The sequence below is a fragment of the Zalophus californianus genome, chromosome 1 (genome assembly GCF_009762305.2).
Source record: "Zalophus californianus isolate mZalCal1 chromosome 1, mZalCal1.pri.v2, whole genome shotgun sequence".
Lineage (NCBI taxonomy): Eukaryota > Metazoa > Chordata > Mammalia > Carnivora > Otariidae > Zalophus > Zalophus californianus.
Window position 1 is genome coordinate 145,385,380 of NC_045595.1, and position 20,414 is coordinate 145,405,793.

At 38.3% G+C, this 20,414-nt stretch overlaps 2 protein-coding genes, 1 non-coding gene and 1 pseudogene across 15 annotated transcripts in view; 3 read left to right on the forward strand and 1 right to left on the reverse strand.

Moving 5' to 3' along the window:
- The window catches only part of NCBP2 (nuclear cap binding protein subunit 2), a 30,445-nt gene extending 14,690 nt beyond the window's left edge, over positions 1-15,755 (forward strand). For all 7 annotated transcript variants that reach the window (XM_027586505.2, XM_027586504.2, XM_027586510.2 and 4 more), the window contains one exon: positions 14,482-15,755. In XM_027586505.2, coding sequence (XP_027442306.1) covers positions 14,482-14,572 — 91 coding nt within the window. In that variant the 3' untranslated portion in view covers positions 14,573-15,755. The remainder of the gene's footprint in view (positions 1-14,481) is intronic.
- The window catches only part of SENP5 (SUMO specific peptidase 5), a 53,265-nt gene that overhangs the window by 5,707 nt on the left and 27,144 nt on the right, over positions 1-20,414 (reverse strand). For 4 of the 7 annotated variants that reach the window (XM_027586499.1, XM_027586498.1, XM_027586496.1 and 1 more), the window contains exons 3-7: positions 13,446-13,551; positions 13,173-13,311; positions 12,886-12,933; positions 12,402-12,479; positions 2,658-2,795 (exon numbers count right to left, since the gene is read on the reverse strand). In XM_027586499.1, the coding sequence (XP_027442300.1) occupies positions 2,658-2,795; positions 12,402-12,479; positions 12,886-12,933; positions 13,173-13,311; positions 13,446-13,551 (509 nt within the window). Of the gene's footprint in view, positions 1-8; positions 2,535-2,657; positions 2,796-12,401; positions 12,480-12,885; positions 12,934-13,172; positions 13,312-13,445; positions 13,552-20,414 lie in introns of those variants that run through there. The other 3 variants (XM_027586503.1, XM_027586501.1, XM_027586502.1) reach the window with 2 other exon arrangements.
- LOC113919001 lies at positions 13,850-13,956 on the forward strand. Its single transcript, XR_003518748.1, has one exon. It is a non-coding gene; the product is annotated as a U6 spliceosomal RNA (small nuclear RNA).
- On the forward strand, positions 15,124-18,574 carry LOC118357279 (annotated as a pseudogene).

A 20,414-nucleotide genomic window follows, 5' to 3' on the forward strand; every position in this document is an offset into this window, starting at 1 on the left:
TGGTTAAAAAGAAACCACAACACAGATGCTGTGTTCCATCAGTTGGTGAAAAATGGAACCTGCCCACAGCAGACAGAAGCAAAGGAGGCGGCTGTGGCCCCACCATCGGGCAAAGTCTGCATTAAAGAGTTTAAAGCTGAACTTTATTTCTGAGCTTTCAGTTCATAGTGACTCAGACCTTCTATAGGCTGTGGACACCCGTATATGTTTTAATTAGAACTTTTTATAAGATGGTCAGCCTTTTCCAGCAGTAAACCAACTTCCTGAATTTGAAATTTAAATAAACACTGGCGAAACAGAAAGTCTTGATTACTGCCAATGCTCAATACAAAGAAGGAACCCATGGCAGAAATAACTGGAACTAAATGAAAAACATTCCCAGCCTTAGATGTACTCTGTATTTTGAGGGCTACAGGTAAAGGTATCATGCAGTTTCTAGAAAGTTCTATTGAAACCCATTCTGGGTACTAAATACAGTCAAGTCCACTGCTGAAATCTCTACCAGAATGAAGCCTATCAGAGTTTCAAACTTCCCCTTATGCCCTCTACATCCATGCCTATCTCTCTCTGCATCTAAGGGTGAAGTCAGAGATGACAGGACTTAAACTAACCCCCCTGAAGGTGGAGTAGAAGTATATTTATATATACAACTGTGTGTTTATGCACACACGCACATACGCACACGTATTCTACCGTATCATTCTGCAACTTGCCTTTTAAAACCCATTATGTCTTGGAGATCTTTCCATATTAGCACATGGAAATCTGTATTTTTTTTTTTAACTGCTATGGTCAGTTTAATAGTATGAATATACTATAGTGTACTTAGCTATTCTGTTGGTAGAGCTAATTTAGGTGGTTGTGACTTTTTACCATCAGTAATGCTGCAGTGAACATCCTGGTTGTATGCCCTATCACTGGTGCACATACATACACAAGCGTTTTTATGGAATTAGATACCAAGAAACAACTGGTATGCAATAGGATATACTTTCATGACCCTGAGATGAAGAGTGCATACTCCACTGACTTGAGCTAGCCAGACATCCCTAGGACATACATCTTTTATAAATTTATAAGACACTTAGAACTGATCAGAATTTCAGTTCCCCCAAGTGGCTTGCTTTATCAATTCACACACTCCATCAAAAAATATGAAAGCTGGTTATCTTATACCCACATAAACACTTGAATACCATCAAACTTGCCTAATAGGCAAAAGATGGAGCCCTAATGTAGTTTTAACTTGCATTTCCTGTATTTCTGGTAAGACTGAGCATCTCTCCATGTGTTGAAAGGTTATTGGCATTTTTCCTAAAAAATTACTTAAACGTTTGTCCATTTCTATTAAATCCTTTTATTCATTTGTAGGAGTTCTTTATATATTCTGGGTAGTGATTATTATCTATGTCACAAACATTTTCTCCAGGTCTACGCTTATTTTTGAATTTTATGGCATACAGAAGTTTTTTTAAATTATGATATGGTCCAATTTATCAGTCTGTTCTTTTATGTCTTTTTTTGCTTTTATGGTTCTATGTAAGAAATCCTTCCCTAATCCAAGAACTTAACATCTTCTGTGTTTTATCCTAACTTTTACAGTTTTGCGTTTTATATTTAGGAACTTTTATGTGGAACTTGTTTTAATAAATAGTATGAAGGAGCTGTATTTTACTTTTCCAAATAGACAGCTGCTTTTCACGACAGCATATATTGAATAGCCTGTCTTTTCCCAATTTTATCATATACCAGGTTCCCTCATATACACGAATTATTTCTAGATTCTCTGTGCTGTTCCACCAATCTACTTGTCTATTCCTAAGCCAATATAAATACGGTTTTAATTATTAAAACTGTGTTATGGTTTGATATCTAGTAGACCAAGGATTCCCTCCTTCACTATTCATGCCATGAATTCTGCAATATGGATTTTAGGGTAAGCTTATCAGGTTTCATTCAAAATCCTCTTGGGAAATTAATTAGGACAAATGGGTATATATTAGTTTGAGGAGAATTGATCTCTTTCCAATACTGAGTCTACCTATCTTTCCATCTGCTCAGAGTTCCTGTAAATACAGAGTTTTCATCTTAAACAACTTCCACAATTTTTGCTAGGGTACACTCCTGGGCAATTTACATCTTTGTTGCTTTTGAAAATGGAATCTTCTGTTTTCAGAAAGCTAAATTTTCTAACTGGTCCTTGCTAGTGAAAGAAAACCAGGAAACCTATTGATTTTTTTCTTGCTTTGCTTCCCACCATCTTGTTGAACTCCCATTAACTGAGCTCTCATATTTTGCCAGCGGATTCTCTTGATTATAATTCATTCTACATGAGTTATTTTGAAGATACAAGCCAATTTTAGCTCTAAGAGAAACCAAAGAAAACGATTTTTATCCATATTCAAAATGTAGCTTTATGGGAAGGCAGGAAAACGTGACAAAATCCAAACAGGGCATGTATCTCAGAGGCGGGATCCAGATCACAGACAGCTACCTCCTCCAACCTGGGGATTCCTCTTGTAGTAGTCTTTTCTCTGCCAACATTTTAGAGGGTTTGCATGACAGAAACTGATCTTCTGTGAGACTGACTTCTGCTGTTCTAAGATACTATTTGATCACAAGATAAATAAAAAAATACAGGCAGTATATTAACTTACCTCTACACAAAACTTAAAATGAATGCCTTGGGAATCATAAAATGAAATAATTCGATTAGAGAGTGTCACGGTAATGAGAGACCAGTGGACTTCCAGGTGAATAGGAATCAACAGAAGACTCTTTTTAAACAAATCCACCTGATTAAAAAAAAGAAGAAAGAAATGCAGCCATCACCACAGACTATCCAAAACAACAATGGCAGCAGCTTCCATTTACTGACCTTTGACCTGCCCACGGCCATAAAAAAGCAAGTGGTGAAGCCAAAATTTGAACCCAGGTCTGAATCTAAAGCCCATGCTTGTAACTACTAGACCGTAATACACAGTAAGAAAACTGAAGATCTAGAAAGCATCATTTCGAATTTAACCTGATACAACTGTACATACACCTTTTCAAGTACTTAACATTACTTAGCCTCTTATTTTTATGCTTAATTTTCTTGTGTACATATTTGATCTTGACTCAATTCTTATTTAAAAAGGAATCATGGGGGGGCGGCGCCTGGGTGGCTCAGTCATTAAGCCTCTGCCTTCGGCTCAGGTCATGATCCCAGGGTCCTGGGATCGAGCCCTGCATCAGGCTCCCTGCTCAGCCAGGAGCCTGCTTCTCCCTCTCCCACTCCCCCTGCTTGTGTTCCCTCTCTAGCTGTCTCTCTCTCTGTCAAATAAATAAAATCTTAAAAAAAAAAAGGAATTATGGTATTAGAAAACAGCACAGACTATAAGCCTTCTTTTTATAGACTCCATATAGTTAAGATCATGGGCTCAGAATTAAGTCTCAAGTTCAAATTGTGCCTCCTCCACTTACTGGCAAGATGACTTTGGCAATTTTTGTAGCTTCTTTGTGCCTTGATTTCCTCAACTATAAACTACAGATAACAGTATCTACCTTATGAAGCTGTTGAGAGTGATAATACATATAAGATGCGTAAAACTGCTTTCACACATTACATGTAGCCAGTGAATCTTAACTACTACCATTATTACTACATCAGGTCTCCCAGATGTTGAAATTAAGAAAAAATCCTTAATAATCCTTCACAATCTAGAAATATTTACTCTTCCACTCAAAATCCCAGTTGTGGATTAGATGATAAAGTAGTAGGTGCTCAATAAACATCTAAAAAACTGAATGAATTTCTTTTTTCAGGTATTTTTTGAGAGTTTTTGTTTTTTGTTTTTTTTACTGATTCCTTGGTTTAAAACAACACAAGACTATTTTGAACTACATCAGATTCTTAGAAGGTATTTCTCAAGCCTTCCTTGCTTTCTGATTATTCAGATAATGTCCTGCTCTAGATGAATCTTCTAGTCAACATGATCTTGGAGCAAAACACTTTAGCAGTTCTGCTTTTCCAGTCTCTGCATCCATAAACCTGAGAAGTGGCATGGACGGAAGGAAATATGAGGACAGCTGGTCCTCTCCAATGCGTAAATTGTGAGTGTCTAAAACGAGGAATCACATCTAAAATACATTATTAAATGAGACCAAATTTACATTCTTCTCAAAAAGAAACTTTTTAATTTAAAAAATTTTTAAATAAAAATTAGAAAATACAGAAAAAATACACTTCAGTGTGTATCTTTCCAGATTATTTTTCTTTATTTTTTTAAAGATTTTATTTATTTATTTGAGAGAGAGAAAATGAGAGATAGCACAAGAGGGAAGAGGGTCAGAGAGAGAAGCAGACTCCCTGCTGAGCAGGGAGCCCAATGCGGGACTCGATCCCAGGACTCCAGGATCATGACCTGAGCCAAAGGCAGTCGCTTAACCAACTGAGCCACCCAGGCACCCCTATTTTTCTTTTTAATACATTTTCTCACACTTTTTTTTCCCCCCTCAAAGATTTTATTTGAGAGAGAGCATGCGTGAGAACACGAGCGGGGTGAGGGGCAGAGGGAAAGGGAGAATCCCAAGCAGACTCTGTGCCGAGCAGAGAGTCCAACGTGGAGCCTGATCTCATGACCCTGAGATCATGACATGAGCCGAGACCAAGAGTTGGACACTTAACCGACTAAGCCACCCGGCCACCCCCCCCACACACACTTTATACATATAATTAAGGGTTATGTGTGTGGAAGATACGATTGATTCCAATTATTTATTGCCCTCCCTATAAAAAGAGTCCACAGAACTGCCTGATGTTATGTAGCTTCACTGTCCCTCCCAGGTGAAGAATGTAGTCCTGTCATGTGATTTGCTTTAACCCATGCTCTGTAAACAGAAGTGAACTTATGTCATGATCAAGCTGAAATTTCAAGAGCCATCATGTGGCCCTGAGACTGTTAATGTCGCAAGACTGATGCTGTTCCTTCACTCTGGGTGCCATTTAAGGAATAAAGATGAAAAACCATGCGAACATCTCCTTGGATGCAGGAAAAGCATTTGATAAAACTCAACATCCATTTAGGACTAAGAACTCTCAGCAAACTAGAAATAGGAGCAAAACTTCTTTAACCTGATAAAGAGTATCTACAAAAAAACCCTACAGGGGTGTCTGGGTGGTTCAGTCAGTTGAGTGTCTGATTCTTGGTTTCGGCTCAGGTCATGATCTCATGGGTCATGGGATTGCACCCTGAGCTGGGCTCTGCACTCAGTGGGGATTCTCTCCCTCTGCCCCTCTCCCCACTCACGAGTGCTCTCTTAAGATAAATGAATCTTTAAAAAAACCAACAACAGCAGCAACCCTATGACTGACATCATAAATAGCAGGAAAGACTGAATGCTATTCTCCTAAGATTGAGAACAAGGCAAAGTCCCAGCCAGTGCAATGAGGCAAGAAAAAAATGGCATACAGTTTAGAATGGAAGAAATAAAACACTACTTACAGACATGATTATCTATGAAAATCTAACGATCTACAAAAAAGCTCCTAGAGGAAGGGCACCTGAATGGCTCAGTTGGTTAAAGGGATGACTCTTGATTTCAGCTCAGGTCATGATCTTATGATTGTGGGACTGAGCCCTGCGTGGGGCTCCCGTGCTCAGCGGAGAATCTGCTTGAGATTCTCTCTCTCCCCTTCTCCTTCTGCCCCTCCCCCAACATGTATGCACACTCTCTCTAAAATAAGTAAATCTTAAAAAAGGAAAAAAGCTCCTAGAACCAGTTAGTGAGTCTGGTAAGGTCAATGGATATGAGATCAATTCACAGCAAACTAGAAGATAACATTTTAAAAATTCTGTTTTATAGAAGTTTCAGAAATACAAAATCCTTAGGGTTATATTTTTTAAAAATGTGTACGACCTATATCCTAAGAATTACAAAATATTGCTGAGAAAAATTAAAGAGCCAAAATAAAGGCAACATATACCACGTACATGGACTAGAAGACTTAACAGTACTAAGATGTCTATCCTCCCCAAATGAACATATAAAGACAATCCCGATCATAATCCAGCAGATTTAAAAAACACAGACTGACAAGCTAATTCTAAAATTTATATGAAAATGCAAAGGACCCAAAATTCCCAAAACATTCTGGAAAAAGGATAAAGCTGGCCAACTTACACTGATTTCAAGACCTCCTATAAAGATACAGTAATCAAGACACTGTATTAGCATTAAGAACACAGATCAATGGAAGAGAACATAAAGTGCAGAAACAGACCCATATATATATATATATATATATACACACACACAGAGGAGAGAGAGAGAGAGAGAGTCAGTTAACTTTCTACCATGGTGCCAAAGCAACTAAACTAGGAAAGAGAAGTCTTTTCAATGCAAAAAGCATTGGAACAACTGGATATCCATATGGAGAAATCCTCAAAATTAAAGATCTTTACCAAAACACATGGTTAAAATAAGTAGAAAAGCCATAGGCGGAGAGAAATCATAAAACCTAGACCTGACAAAGGATTTATATCCAGAACAGTAATAAGCCTCTCTTTACTACAAATCTTTTCATTCATATCACCCATCCATTTTTTTTTTAAGATTTTATTTATTTATTTGAGAGAGCGAGACAGCGAGAGAGGGAACACAAGCAGGGGGAGTGGGAGAGGGAGAAGCAGGCTTCCCATGGAGCAGGGAGCCCGATGCGGGGCGCGATCCCAGGACCATGACCTGAGCCAAAGGCAGACGCTTAACGACTGAGCCACCCAGGCGCCCCTCACCCATCCATTTTTCTATTTAGTTGGTGGAGTCTTTGTCTTATCCATTTGTATAAACCCTTTATATATTAAGAAAATTAGTTCTGTGACATTAATGGCAATTTTGTTTCCAGTTTGTCTATTTACACTGCTATTTTCCATTTGGGTTTTCATTTTTTTGAGAGCGAGCATGTGCACGCTGACTGGGGGCGGGGTGCAGGACAGGGCAGAGGGAGAGAATCTTAAGCAAGCTCCACACCCAGCACAGAGCCTGACCACGGGACTTGATCTCACAACCCTGAGATCATGACCTAAGCCAAAATCAAGAGTGGGATGCTTAATCAACTGAGCCGCCCTGGCGCCCCTACACTGCTCCTATTTTAAATAGTTATTTTTCTTGTTACTAACTGAATTCATTTTTCTTTTTAAACTTTTAAGTTGTACACAGAATAGACTTAGCTACCCTGAGATTATTTTTTAAAAGCTCTTTTATGGATTTTCTTAGTACTTTGTTTTATTGATTTTTGTCGCATTCAAATCCTTGGTCATTCTGTAATTTATCTTGATGTAATCTAATTTGGTATTTAATTCTTCTATTTTTCATTTTTTCTTTACGATAAAGGCATTTATGGCCATTAACTTTCTTCTCAAACCAGCTTTATGCTCCACAGTGCTTGGTAAGATGTGTTCCCCCTTTCCATCCCTTTTTAGACAGTTGGTATATAATTTCTTTTTATTTTTAGATCCAAGTGTTTTATATCCAGTAATATGCATATCTGTAAAATTTTCAGATTGTTAAGATTTTTTTGGCCACCTTTATTTTTGACTGAACTGTGATCAAAGAATAACATAGGTAATAATTTTCTATGTGGCCAAATGCATGATCAATTTTTACAAAATCTAGTATATATCTATTAAACCAAATGTAGTACTGGTTGTATTATTTTTATTTATGATTTTATTTTATGTCAACTTGATCTGTCCAACTATGAGAGGTCTCCTGCTATCACTATTTTATCAAGGTCTCCTGTAATTTTGTTATATTTCTATATATTGAAATTTTATCACACAGTTTACTTTTTACCTTAATATCTACCTCATCTGTCCCTAATACTGCCATTCCTTCTTTTTGTTTACCACTCCTTTCTTTTAGTTTACATTTGCCTAGTACCTCTTTAACTGTCACTTTATTTCCAACCTTTCTTGTTCATTTTGTTTGTTATATACAGGCATACCTCAGATATTTTGGGTTCAGTTACAGACCACTGAAATAAAGTGAGTCAAATGAGTTTTTTGGTTTCCCAGTACATATAAAACTTGTTTACACAAACTGTAGTCTATTAAATATGCAGCATTATATCTAAACAAACAATATACATACCTCAATTAAAAAATACTGCTAAGGGCGCCCGGGTGGCTCAGATGGTTAAGCGTCTGCCTTCGGCTCAGGTCATGATCCCAGGGTCCTGGGATCGAGTCCCGCATCAGGCTCCCTGCTCCTTGGGAGCCTGCTTCTCCCTCTGCTTCTCTCTCTCTCTCTCTCCCTCTGTTTCTCATGAATAAATAAATAAAATCTTAAAAAAAAAATACTGCTAAAAATGCCAACCATCATCAGTGCTAACTTGCTTTCAGCGAGCCGTAATCTTTTTGCTGGAGAAGGTCTTGCCTCAATGTTGATGGCTCCTGACTGATCAAGATGGCAGGGTACTGAAGGTTGGGTGGCTATGGTAATTTCTTAAAATTGGGTAACAATGAAGATTACAGCATCGACAGAATCTTCCTTTCACAAACAATTCCTCTGTAGCATGCGATGCTACTTGATAGCATTTACCCACAGAACTTCTTTCAGAACTGGAGTCAATTCTCTCAAACCCTGCTGCTGCTTTATCAACTAAGTGTAATATTGTAAATCCACTGTTGTCATTTCAGCAGTTTTCACAGCATCTTCACCAAAGGTAGATTCCATCTCAAGAAACCACTTTCTTTGCTCATCCATAAGAAGCAACTCCTCAGGACGGCTGGGTGGTTCAGTCAGTTAAGCACCTGCCTTCGGCTCAGGTTGTGATCCCGGGGTCCTGGGATGGAGCCCTGCATCGGGCTCCCTGCTCAGCAGGGAGCCTGATTCTCCCTCTGCCCCTCCCCCCGATTATGTTCCCTCTGTCTCAAATAAAATCTTTAAAAAAAAAAAAAAAAGCAACTCCTCATCTGTTTTATCATTAGATTGCAGCAATTCAGTCATATCTTCAGGCTCCACTTTTTTTTTTTTAAGATTTTATTTGAGAGAAAGAGTACAAGTGGGGGGAGGGGCAGAGGCAGAGAGTCTGAAGCAGACTCTGCACTAAGCACAGAGCCAGATGTGGGGCTCAATCTCATGACCCTGAGATCATGACCTGGGCCGAAGCCAAGAGCTGGATGCTTAACTGACCACATCACCCAGGTGCCCCATTCAGGCTCCACTTCTAATTCTCTTTCTCTTGCTATTTTCCCCACATCTGTGGTTAGTTCTTCCACTAATGTCTTGAACCCCTCAAAGTCATCCATGAGAGTTGGAATAAACGTATTCCAAACTCCTGTTTATGTTTCTATTTTGACCTTTTCCCATGAATCACAAATGTTCTTAATGGCATCTAGAATGGTGAATCCTTTCCAGAAGATTTTCAATTAACTTTGCCCAGATCCCTCTGAGGAATCTATGGCAGCTACAGCCTTATGAGATGTATTTCTTAAATAATACGACCTGAAAGTTGAAATTACTCCTTGATCCATGGGCTGCAGAACAGAGTTTATGCAGGCATGAAAACAACTTTAATCTTGTTGGTCGTCTCCATCAGAGCTCTTAGGTAATCAGGTGTGTTGTCAATGAGCAGTCTTATTTTGAAAGGAATCTTTCTGAGCAGTTCCCAACAGTGAGCTTAAAATCTTCATTAAACCATGTTGTAAACAGATGTGCTGTCAGCCAGGCTTTGTTGTTCCATTCACAGAGCACAGGGAGAGTAGATTTAGCATAATTCTTAAAGGCCCTGGGATTTTCAGAATGGGAAAGGAGCTCTGGCTTCAACTTCAAGTCAACAGCTGCATTAGCCCCTCCCTAACAAGAGAGCCAGCCTATCCTCTGAAGCCAAGTATTTTGACTTCTCTTTAGCTATGAAGGTCCTAGATGACATCTTCTGCCAATAGAAGACTTTTATCTGCACTGAAAATCTGCTGCTTAGTGTAGCCACCGTCATGGATTATGTGGGCTGGGTCTTCTGGAGAACTTGCTGCAGCTTCTCCATCAGCACCTGCTGCCCCCCTTACACTTTTATGTTATGGAGATGGCTTCTTTCCTTAAACCTCATGAACTCACCTCTGCTAGCTTCCAACACTTCTTTTGCAGCTTCCTCACCTCTCTCAGCCTTCATAAAATTGAAGAGAGTTGGGGCTTTGCACTAGATTAGGCTTTGGCTTAAAGGAGTGTTGTGTCTGGTTTGATCCTCTATCCAGACAACTAAAACTTTTGTTTTATCAGCAATAAGGCTATTTTCACTTTCTTGTCATTCATGTGTTCACTGGAGTAGCACTTTTCATTTCCTTCAAGAACTTTTCTTCTGTGTTCACAACTTGGCTGTTTGGCACAAGAGGCCTAGCTTTCAGCCTGTCTTGGCTTTTGACATGCATTCCTCACTAAGCTTAATCATTTGTAGCTTCTGATTTAAAGTGAGAGACATGTGATTCTTCCTTTCACTTGAACACTTAGAGGGTTAATTTCACTTGAACACACTGTGGTGTTACTGGCCTAATTTCAACATGGCTGTGTCTAGGGAATAGGGAGGCCCAAGGAGAGGGAGAGAGATGGGGGAACAGCCAGTGGGTGGGACAGTCAGAACACACATAACGTTAAGTTTGCCATCTTATATAGGTACAGTTCATGGCACCCCAAGACAATTATAATAGGAACAAAGATCACTGATCACAGATCACTATAATATAATAATAAAAGTTTGAAATATTGCAAGAATTACCAAAATGTGACACAAAGACACAATGTGAGCAAATGCTATTGGAAACACAGCGCCAACAGACTTACTTGATGCAGGGTTGCCACAAATCAATTTGTAAAAAACGCAGTATCCATGAGGCACAATAAAGTGAAGCACAATAAAAGAACGTATGCCTGAATGTGGCTTGTACCACTGGATGGGCTGCAGTGGTGTTTATACAAGAAAAATTAAGGATAACTATTAGGGGATTGTTCAAATTAAAAATATATACCCATATAGTGGGATGCTACTTAACCAAGAAGAGTGATGTAGATGAGGAAAGATGACCATATACTGTACTTGGAAGTCATCTTTCACATTTCCTTTTCCTTCATTCCCATAACCAATCTATCACCCAAGTCCTGTTAATTTTACTTCCCAGATCATACATTTGTGTACATATCCCATCTGTCCTACCATTCTAATCCAAAGTACCATCAATGGTACTTTACAATGGCCTTCTGTTCTACCCGTATCAGCTTTGCTCCCACACTCACCCATTTTCTTCAGTGCTGCTAGAGCAAAGACTACAAATTGGATGATGTCACCTAAAACCCTTCAATAGATTCCTATACATTAAGGATAAAATTCAAAACCTAGACCTTAAGGTCCTATATCTCTGATCACGTCTACTTCACGCCACTCTCTTCTTTGCTCTCTGCATTCCAGCTACACTAGCTGCCTCACATGCTTCTACCATCATAATATAATGATCATCACTTGTGTTTACCATGCGCTTAATGGTTTACACTAATTATTTCATTTAATCCTCTCAAAATAAATAGTCATGATACTACCACTTGACAGATGAGGGAATTGAAGCTTAGAGGAATTCAGCAATCTGCCCAAGGTCTTACAACTTGTTAAGTGGCTGGACTAGGATATGAACCTAGCTCTGAGTCCTAAGTTCATTTTGTCTACTGCCCCAGATTTGGACTCTCCAACCACGTTTCCTTTACCTTGGCGTTACTGACGATGGTTTGCACATATTACCTAAATAGCAGTGTTCAATCAAGTGTGTGTACTTAGCAAAAAATTACTTCCATCCATAGCTACTCAAGACTTTCTCTTAATTTCTATAACCCATCCAGTACAAAAAAGTGAAATGCTACAGTATCTCTAGACCTATGACTGGAATTTGAACTCATTGGTAATCTTGTCAAAATATCAAAAATAGAATATAAATAGGCTTTTAAAGTAATGTTGCTGGCATTAGTCAATGGCTATAGAGAGAAATTAAGGTTGGAAGGAGAAATTAAGGTTAGGGATTACTGATTTTATCATGCTGTTTTATAAATAGCATTCTAAAGCCCGGAAAAACGGTCTTGTCCACCCTGCACAGCAAGCTAATAGCAATGCTGGAACCATGAACTTTCAGCCCAGTGCTTTCAGTTAGAGAATATTCCAATCATCTGGATAGACTCAGAATTTTACTAGTATCTTCTGTTTCAAACAATAAGATGTAAAAAAAACCCAGAACTATCGTATTAAAAACAACTATCATATTAAAGTTTTTTTTAAAGAGTCTGTTTCTAATTAATGTCATACTGACATTAAAGTTGTTATCCTTCTACTCAAAGTGGCTTATCTGCATTTCAGATTTAGAATCAAAAAGAAATAAAGGGAATACCTTTTTAGTCCATCTTTTTACTCCATTATATCCTTTGGTTACCAGCTGTCTGTGAAAAAAGCTGTTGAAGAAGTGAACCTAGAAGAGACATCAAATACAAGCATCCACATTATATTAAGCTGTGCCCAGATTTAATTTCAAAAGAAAATGGAAATTAAAAAACCCTTGCATGTAAGATAGACCAAAAGATGAGGAAAAGGGACGCCTGGGTGGCTCAGTTGGTTAAGCATCTGCGTTCGGCTCAGGTCATGATCCCAGGGTCCTGGGATCGAATCCCGCATTGGGCTCCTTGCTCAGCGAGGAGCCTGCTTCTCCCTCTGCCTGACACTCCCCCTGCATGTACTCGCTTGCTCTCTCTCTGACAAATAAAAAAATCTTAAAAAAAAAAAAAAATCTAAGGAATATCAAATAATTACATAACGTTAAAAAAACTCATTTTAATATACAAGGATTCTCTCCTGAAGAATAGTAACTTTTCACTTACTTTGTCTGGGACTGCATCCATTATCAGCTCACCGTACATATTAATGACCTATAAAAAGCCAACATAAAACCAGCTTACCAACCCTATACAATTCATAACATCCCACACAGAATGAGTAACACTGACAATGTTAACATTTGGGTACTAGGGTGAATGAGTCACTTCAATAAGGGTAAAGAATCTTTGATTCCAAAAGATAACTGTGAGGCCAACCCAAAGATTAATTATATTTTATGGTCCAACATCCTCTGCAACTTTTCCACACCAAGAACCTACAATATACTAACCTGGTCATTCAACCAATTCTGACCATCCAGGGTTGCCAGATCATCCATATCCAGCATGTGCTTATTGTAGAAGATGCGGAAGTTGCATTTTTGATGTCTGGCCCGATAGTTTGTTATTTCTCTATTGATAAATGGTTTTCTGGAAAAAAAAAAAAAGATTTTGAAAGAAAAGAAACATGAGTTCTGCTCAATTTATTGCTAAGTATCTACTTTTTTAAATTAAAAGTCAATAATTTTATTTTCAAGGGCTTAACTTAAGCATTATTGACAAACCTATTAGAAAAGTCTTCATTAAAGACATCTTTTAGTCTTCCAAGGACATCTTTTTCACTGAGTGGGACCAAACTGCCATACTTCTTCATAACCTCATCTAGGAATCCTTAAATAAAGGAAGAAAAATTACAATGGAAAAAACATTTTCAGAAAAAAAGTCATTCTCCCAATACTTAACCTACACATAACACTTAAGCACACATTTAACCTATATTACTATATATTATGCTATAAAGAAATCTTTTAAAAGTTATGTTTTGTAAAGGCTAAAATAAAATAGATCAGGCCCTCACATTCCAATCTAAAGAGAAATGCCCAAAGGTATTATTTCACAGTGGCTTTTTAAGCTACTGATGCTTAAATGGAGGGAATGGCTAGCTAGAATGAAAGACTGACATCCTTCAGTGCTCGCTTCAGCAGCACATACACTAAAATTGGAATGATACAGAGAAGATTAGCATGGCCCCTGCACAAGGATGACAGGCAAATTTGTGAAGTGTTCCATATTTTTCAGAGAAAGACAAGTATCAAATGATCTCAGAGATATGAGGAATTCTTAATCTCAGGAAACAAACTGAGGGTTGCTGGAGTGGTGGGGGGTGAGAGGGATGGGGTGGCTGGGTGATGGACATTGGGGAGGGTATGTGCTATGGTGAACGCTGTGAATTGTGTAAGACTGATGAATCAGAGACCTGTACCTCTGAAATAATACATTATATGTTAAAAAAGAAAAAAAAGACAGTAGGAAGGGAAAAATGAAGGGGGGGGAATCAGAGGGGGAGACGAACCATGAGAGACTATGGACTCAGAAACAAACTGAGGGTTTTAGAGGGGAGGGAGGTGGGGGGATGGGTTAGCCCGGTGATGGGTATTAAGGAGGGCAGTTATACACAAACAATGAATCATGGAACACTACATCAAAAACTAATGATGTGATGTATGGTGACTAACATAAAATAAAATTAAGAAAAAAAAAAAAGACTGACATCCTTCAATAGCTTAACCTTTTTTTTGTTTGTTTTGTTTTTTTCAATAGCTTAACCTTGAAGACGAATCCTACCACCCGAAGAGCAAAATCTAAAGGGTTTAATCACCTGGTTAAATGTGTACCACATTTGGTAACTTAAGGAGTTATCGTTTTAAAAATCACAATCACAGTTTAATTGTTGATATCACGGTCACTGTATTATTTGGTAAATGTGTGTAAATTTCACATCTCATAGGAAGGGACAAATGTAAGGCATTTTTAATATCATATAATTTGGTGGAGTTATTATACTTCTGATACTGAATAACCCTATAAGGTGAACTTAACTGGGTAGCAGCTGGGGAGGCACATTTTAAGAGGGGAAATAAAGGGTGACCTCTTGGCCAGAATACAGGATAGTCTTCAGGTGGCTTCCAAGAGGATCCACTGAAGAAACATACCCAAAAAGGTCCTAGGAAATAAAGGGGCGCCTCGGTTGTTAAGCATCTGCCTTCGGCTCAGGTCATGATCCCAGGGTCCTGGGATCGAGCTCCCCATTGGGCTCTCTGCTCTGCAGGAAGCCTGCTTCTCCCTCTCCCATTCCCCCTGCTTGTGTTCCCTCTCTCACTGTTGTCTCTCTCTGTCAAACAAATAAATTAAAAAAAGAAAAGAAAAGAAAGGCTCTGCCTAGGTCTTCTAGGAGAACCCTTCATGGAGATAAACACATCTCATTGGGACCAGAAGTAAAATAGCAGTCAAATAGCACTATCATAAACCAAGCACTAATACATCTCATTTCATCCTTATAACTACCCTGGTGTTAGATAGCATCTCTATTTTGCAAATGGAGATAGGAAGCTTAGGGAGGTTAAGGAACTTTCCCAAGGACCCTTAACTAGGTATATGGCAGAGACAAGATTCTGATTGTGGTCATGTGGTTATTATATGACCACAGAAAGTGAACCATTAACTATTACACTATGCTACATCCAAAGCAGGAAATACCTAGTATCTTTTCTCTACAAAAGCAGCTTGTTCTCCACTTCATCTTTCCCTTTTAATACCCACTGGCCAAGAATTACCCAGAAAACTTCTTAAAATGAGAATTAAATCCATTATTCTTTACCCAGTTGCATTCACCAAACTAATAAGCCAAAAAGGAAAAATGCATCTGGAATACACAATTTCTCTTACTCCCAAAGTGCTAAAACTTCAATGTGACCAAGAAACAAAGGATAAAATGTTGGGAAAAAACACAACAAAAACTACAATTCAAATTAGACCTCATCCTGCAAGTACAAAAGGTAGTAATATGGCTCTTTTCCTCACTGGTGGCGTGAAGCTTGGCTGCCATCGTGAATGACACAGTAACTATCAGGACCAGGAAGTTCATGACCAACCTACTACTTCAGCAGAAACAAATGGTCAGTGATGTTTTTCACCCCAGACAGGCAACAGTACCTAAGACAGAAATTCAACAAACACTAGCCAAAATGTACCAGACCACACCAGACGTCATCGTTGTATTTGAAGTTAGAACCCATTTTGGTAGGGCAAGACAGTTAACTGGCTTTGGTATGATTTAGGATTCCTTGGATTATGCAAAGAAAAATGAACCCAAACAGACTTGCAAGACCTGGCCTACATGAGAAGAAAAAAAACCTCAAGAAAACAGCAAAAGGAACACAAGAACAGAATGAAGAAAGTCAGGGGGACAGCAAAAGCCAATGTTGGTGCCGGCAAAAAGGAGTAGATTCTGCAGTGACTTTATCTGTGGTGACCGTGCAGATTTTTCATGAGAGGATTAATAAACTAAGAACTTAAAAACAAAACAAAAACCCCCACAGAAGGTAATAATATGAAAAACAAAACCGGAGGTGTTATTTCTGAAGTTAAATTGCTCATGTTAAACCAACTGTGTTGGACAGTTTTTCCTTGAGGCAACTGCCAGGTCACATCCCACCATGAATGTGGAATGGGGTTCATGGTGTTGGGCATACAAGAAATGTAACCACTTGGTTCTCCCAACAAAATACAATACCCATGTCAGAAAGGTCCCATCAAAAACATGGAAGACATGGGGCACCTGGCTGCCTCAGTCGGTAGAGCAGGCAACTCTTGATCTTGGGGTGGTAGGTTTGAGCCCCACATTGGGTGTAGAGACTACTTAAAAACAAAATCTTAAAGTAAGAAAGGCATGAAATATCTAAGACTAAAGGAATGTGCAAACCTAAGTGAAAAGCACAAAATTCTACGAAGGTTAATAAACGGAGTAATTCTTTGTTTTTAGACAGGAAAATTCAATATTGTAATGAATCCAGTTTTCCCTAAATTAGTCTAAAAATTAATGCAATACCAATCAGAAGCCATTATTTTTATTTAATTGAAAAAACAAATCTTGGGACCAAAATGTGAGAAATTCCTAGAAATTTTTTAAAAGGATTAAAGAAGAGAGGTGAAAAAGAGGGAGGCCTAGTCCCATCAAATTATAAAACTAACTGCTGTAATTAAAGCAGACTAGTGCTAACATAGAAATAGAAAAACCAAGTCCAGAAAAAGACCCCAAAACAGGGAGCAATTCATAACCACGGGGAAAAGATGAATTACTCAATAAATAGTATTAGAATGATTAACTAAATTTTATTTAGTCGGAATTCATTTTGATGTGAAGAATGTGGTAGAGATCCATCTTTACTTTTTTCCAAATAGCAAAATGTAAAAATAACACATTAATAATCTAGAAGAAAACAAGGTTGAACATTTTTATAAACCTGAAATGGCAACAAGCTTTAATTTTAAAATTAAATTTTAAATTTTATGACTTGTTACATATATGTACAGGATTGTAATGTTTAGCGAGTCAAACTGGTATACTGCTTCTGAGGTTCCTATCATACTTTAACATGTATTATCAATGTGAGATTATAAAATGGCCTCTTATATTTGTTTCTTTTTAACAGCTTTATTGAGCTGTGATTTGCATCCACACACAAAAAAAATCACTCCTGAAGTGTACAGTTTTTTTTTGTATATTCAGAGCTGTGCAACCATTACTACCACCTAATTCAAGAACATCTGCATTACTCCACTAAGAAAATGTGTACCTGTTACCAGTCACTCCTCATTGCTCCCTCTTTCCAGCCCCTGGCAACTATTAACCTACTTTCTGTATCTCTGTAATTGCCTACTCTGGACATTTCAAATCAATAGAATCATATAGTATGTGGCCTTTTATGCCTGGTTTTCACTTAGCACGTTTTCAAGGTTCATCCATACTACGTACAAGTTTGCATGTATTTGTTTCTAATTAAATTTTTAATCCATCTGGACTATATTAACATAGGAATCTATTTCTTTTCCTTCCAAAACCAATTTTATGCAACATTTAATATAATTATGAAATAAATAAACTGTAGTAAGTACAACTGGCTCATGATAAATATCAGTCCACTACAGGGAGCATAATGTGCAGTTATGTTAGAGAAGAGCCAGCATTCAGCATTCCATGGAACTTAATATTAGGTAACGCTATAGAAGTCAGTTAAAGAAGCATCTACTATACTAAATGTCCCATACTGATTTCTATTCTAATTGCTCTATTAATCCTAATTACTCGGGTTCCTTTATTTGTTGAATTTGTCCTTTCCATTGTGCTGGCTTTCCTCAGATGTTTGGTGATCGATTGTGGGCTTATCTGTACTTGGGTAATTTGCTGATGTGGGGAGGGCTGTGATGGGCAGTAGCTATTGCTCTGCCTTGAACTCTTTTCAGTGGACATGGAAATGCTAAGCAAATCCCCAAAATGGTTCTTCTGGTTCTTCTTTTCTCCTTTAACCTATTAAGATAATTAATTACTTCACAGATCACCAAGTATGCATTGTGTAAAAATCCCTATTTCCTCATGTCACGCTCTAGTTTTACTGTATGCCATAGTCAGTTTATCAATTGCTTTTGGAAGTGCTACATCTCTATAAGTTAACTGCTATCTGTGTGTAAATGCTCACTTTTTCAGGTTTATGTATCATACCATGGTTCTGCTAACTTTATGGTAGGGAAATTTGTCTTTCTCTATTTTAGAGCAGTATAAACATCAGAAATAGTTTTTTTTTTTAATGTTTTATTTATTTATTCATGAGAGTCAGAGAGAGAGAGAGAGAGGCAGAGGCAGAGGGAGAAGCAAACTCCCCGCCTAGCAGGGAGCCCAATGCAGAACTCGATCCCAGGACCCTGGGATCATGACCTGAGCCGAAGGCAGACGCTTAACCATCTGAGCCACCCAGGTGCCCCTTGTTTTGTTTTTTTAAAGATTTGCTAGGACTCTGTACTTTGTGTCTTTTTGTAGAGAAAAACTTTTTATACATACTTAATGGTTAGGAGAACAAAGTGTTCAGAATTGTTTAAACTACCAACAAGCAATGCTCCTAACTCCCCAGAAAAAGCCCTTTATATATCAATTTGATAGGGAAACCTGGGTAGCTCAGTTGGTTGGGCATCTGACTCTTCATTTCACTCAGGTCGTGGGATCAAGCCCCAGGTTGAACTCCATGCTCAACGGGGAGTCTGGTTCCCCTCTCCCTCTGCCCCTCTGCATGTGTGTGTTTATGTACGTGCGCTCTAAAATAAATCCTTTAAAAAATTAAAACAATTTGATACATCTTTCCAGATATGACCTATACAAATGCACGTGCACACATACACACATATACTTATCCTACATGTATGCATCTCTCTCTTAACAAAATGGCATCATTCTGTTTTGCAACTTGCTTTTTTCACTTTATATAGATAGCTTTCAGTTTCAAAATATGGATTGAATTTCTTCTTTAACAGCTCCATAGTATAATATTGCCTGGATGTGCTGTAACTTATACTTCCATAGAAATTATTTTAGTTGTCTCCAGTCTTTTACTACCAGGACAATACTACAAGTAATATCCCTGAACAAATATATTCATATCTGGGATAAACTCCAAGAGGGGGAATGGGTCAAAGATTGATACTGCCACACTGTCTTCCAAAAATGTTTACATCAGCTTACTCATGGGGTACATTTTGACGAGAAGACTTTTTAAAGGAGGACGTAAAAACGTGAAGCCATAAAAACAGGTAAGTTTCACAATGAAGAATTGATAATTTCCTTTAAGCAAAATTACTACACACAAGTCGGGGTACTTTTACCTTTGGGGAAGGAAAAACTTAAACTCTTATGACATTTATTTATTTATTTTTTAAGATTTTATTTATTCATATGACAGAGAGACAACACGAGCGGGAGGGAGGGGAGCAACAGGCAGAGGGAGAAGCAGACTCCCCGCTGAGCAAGGAGCCCGATGCGGGGCTTGATCCCAGGACCCTGGGACCATGACCTGAGCCAAAGACAGACGATTAACTGACTGAGCCACCCAAGCACCCCTCTTAAGACATTTACAATTAAAACTTAACATTTTAGAATGATGCTAAGGTCCAGGAAGGTGGGAACCAGTGTTTCCTGCTCACTGCCAAATTCTTTAGCACAGTGCCTGTCATATAGGAAATTCTCATATACCAAATAAATAAAATAGAAATAACCCAATCCAATAGAAAAACAGGCAAAGGAAAATTATATACAAACAAAAAATGGCCAAGGAACACAGAAAAAGATGTTCGAACTTTAAACTTAAAAATGCAAATCAAAACAACAACAAAAAAAAAACGCACAAAATGCAAATCAAAACAACTCTTGGGGCACCTGGGTGGTGCAGTAGGTTAGTCATCTGACTCATGATTTCGGCTTGGATCATGATCTCAGTGCTGTGTGACTGAGCCCCACATCAGGCTCCAGACTCAGCGAGGAGTCTACTTGACATGCTCGCTCTCCCTTGCCCCATCCCCACCATGCACACACATGCGCCTCTCTCAAATAAATTAAAAAATCTTAAAAAATAACCCCAAACTCTCGTGATCTAGAAGATTAGTAAAGTTTAACAAATGTAAACTGGTTCAACTTTCTGGAGGGTAACTTC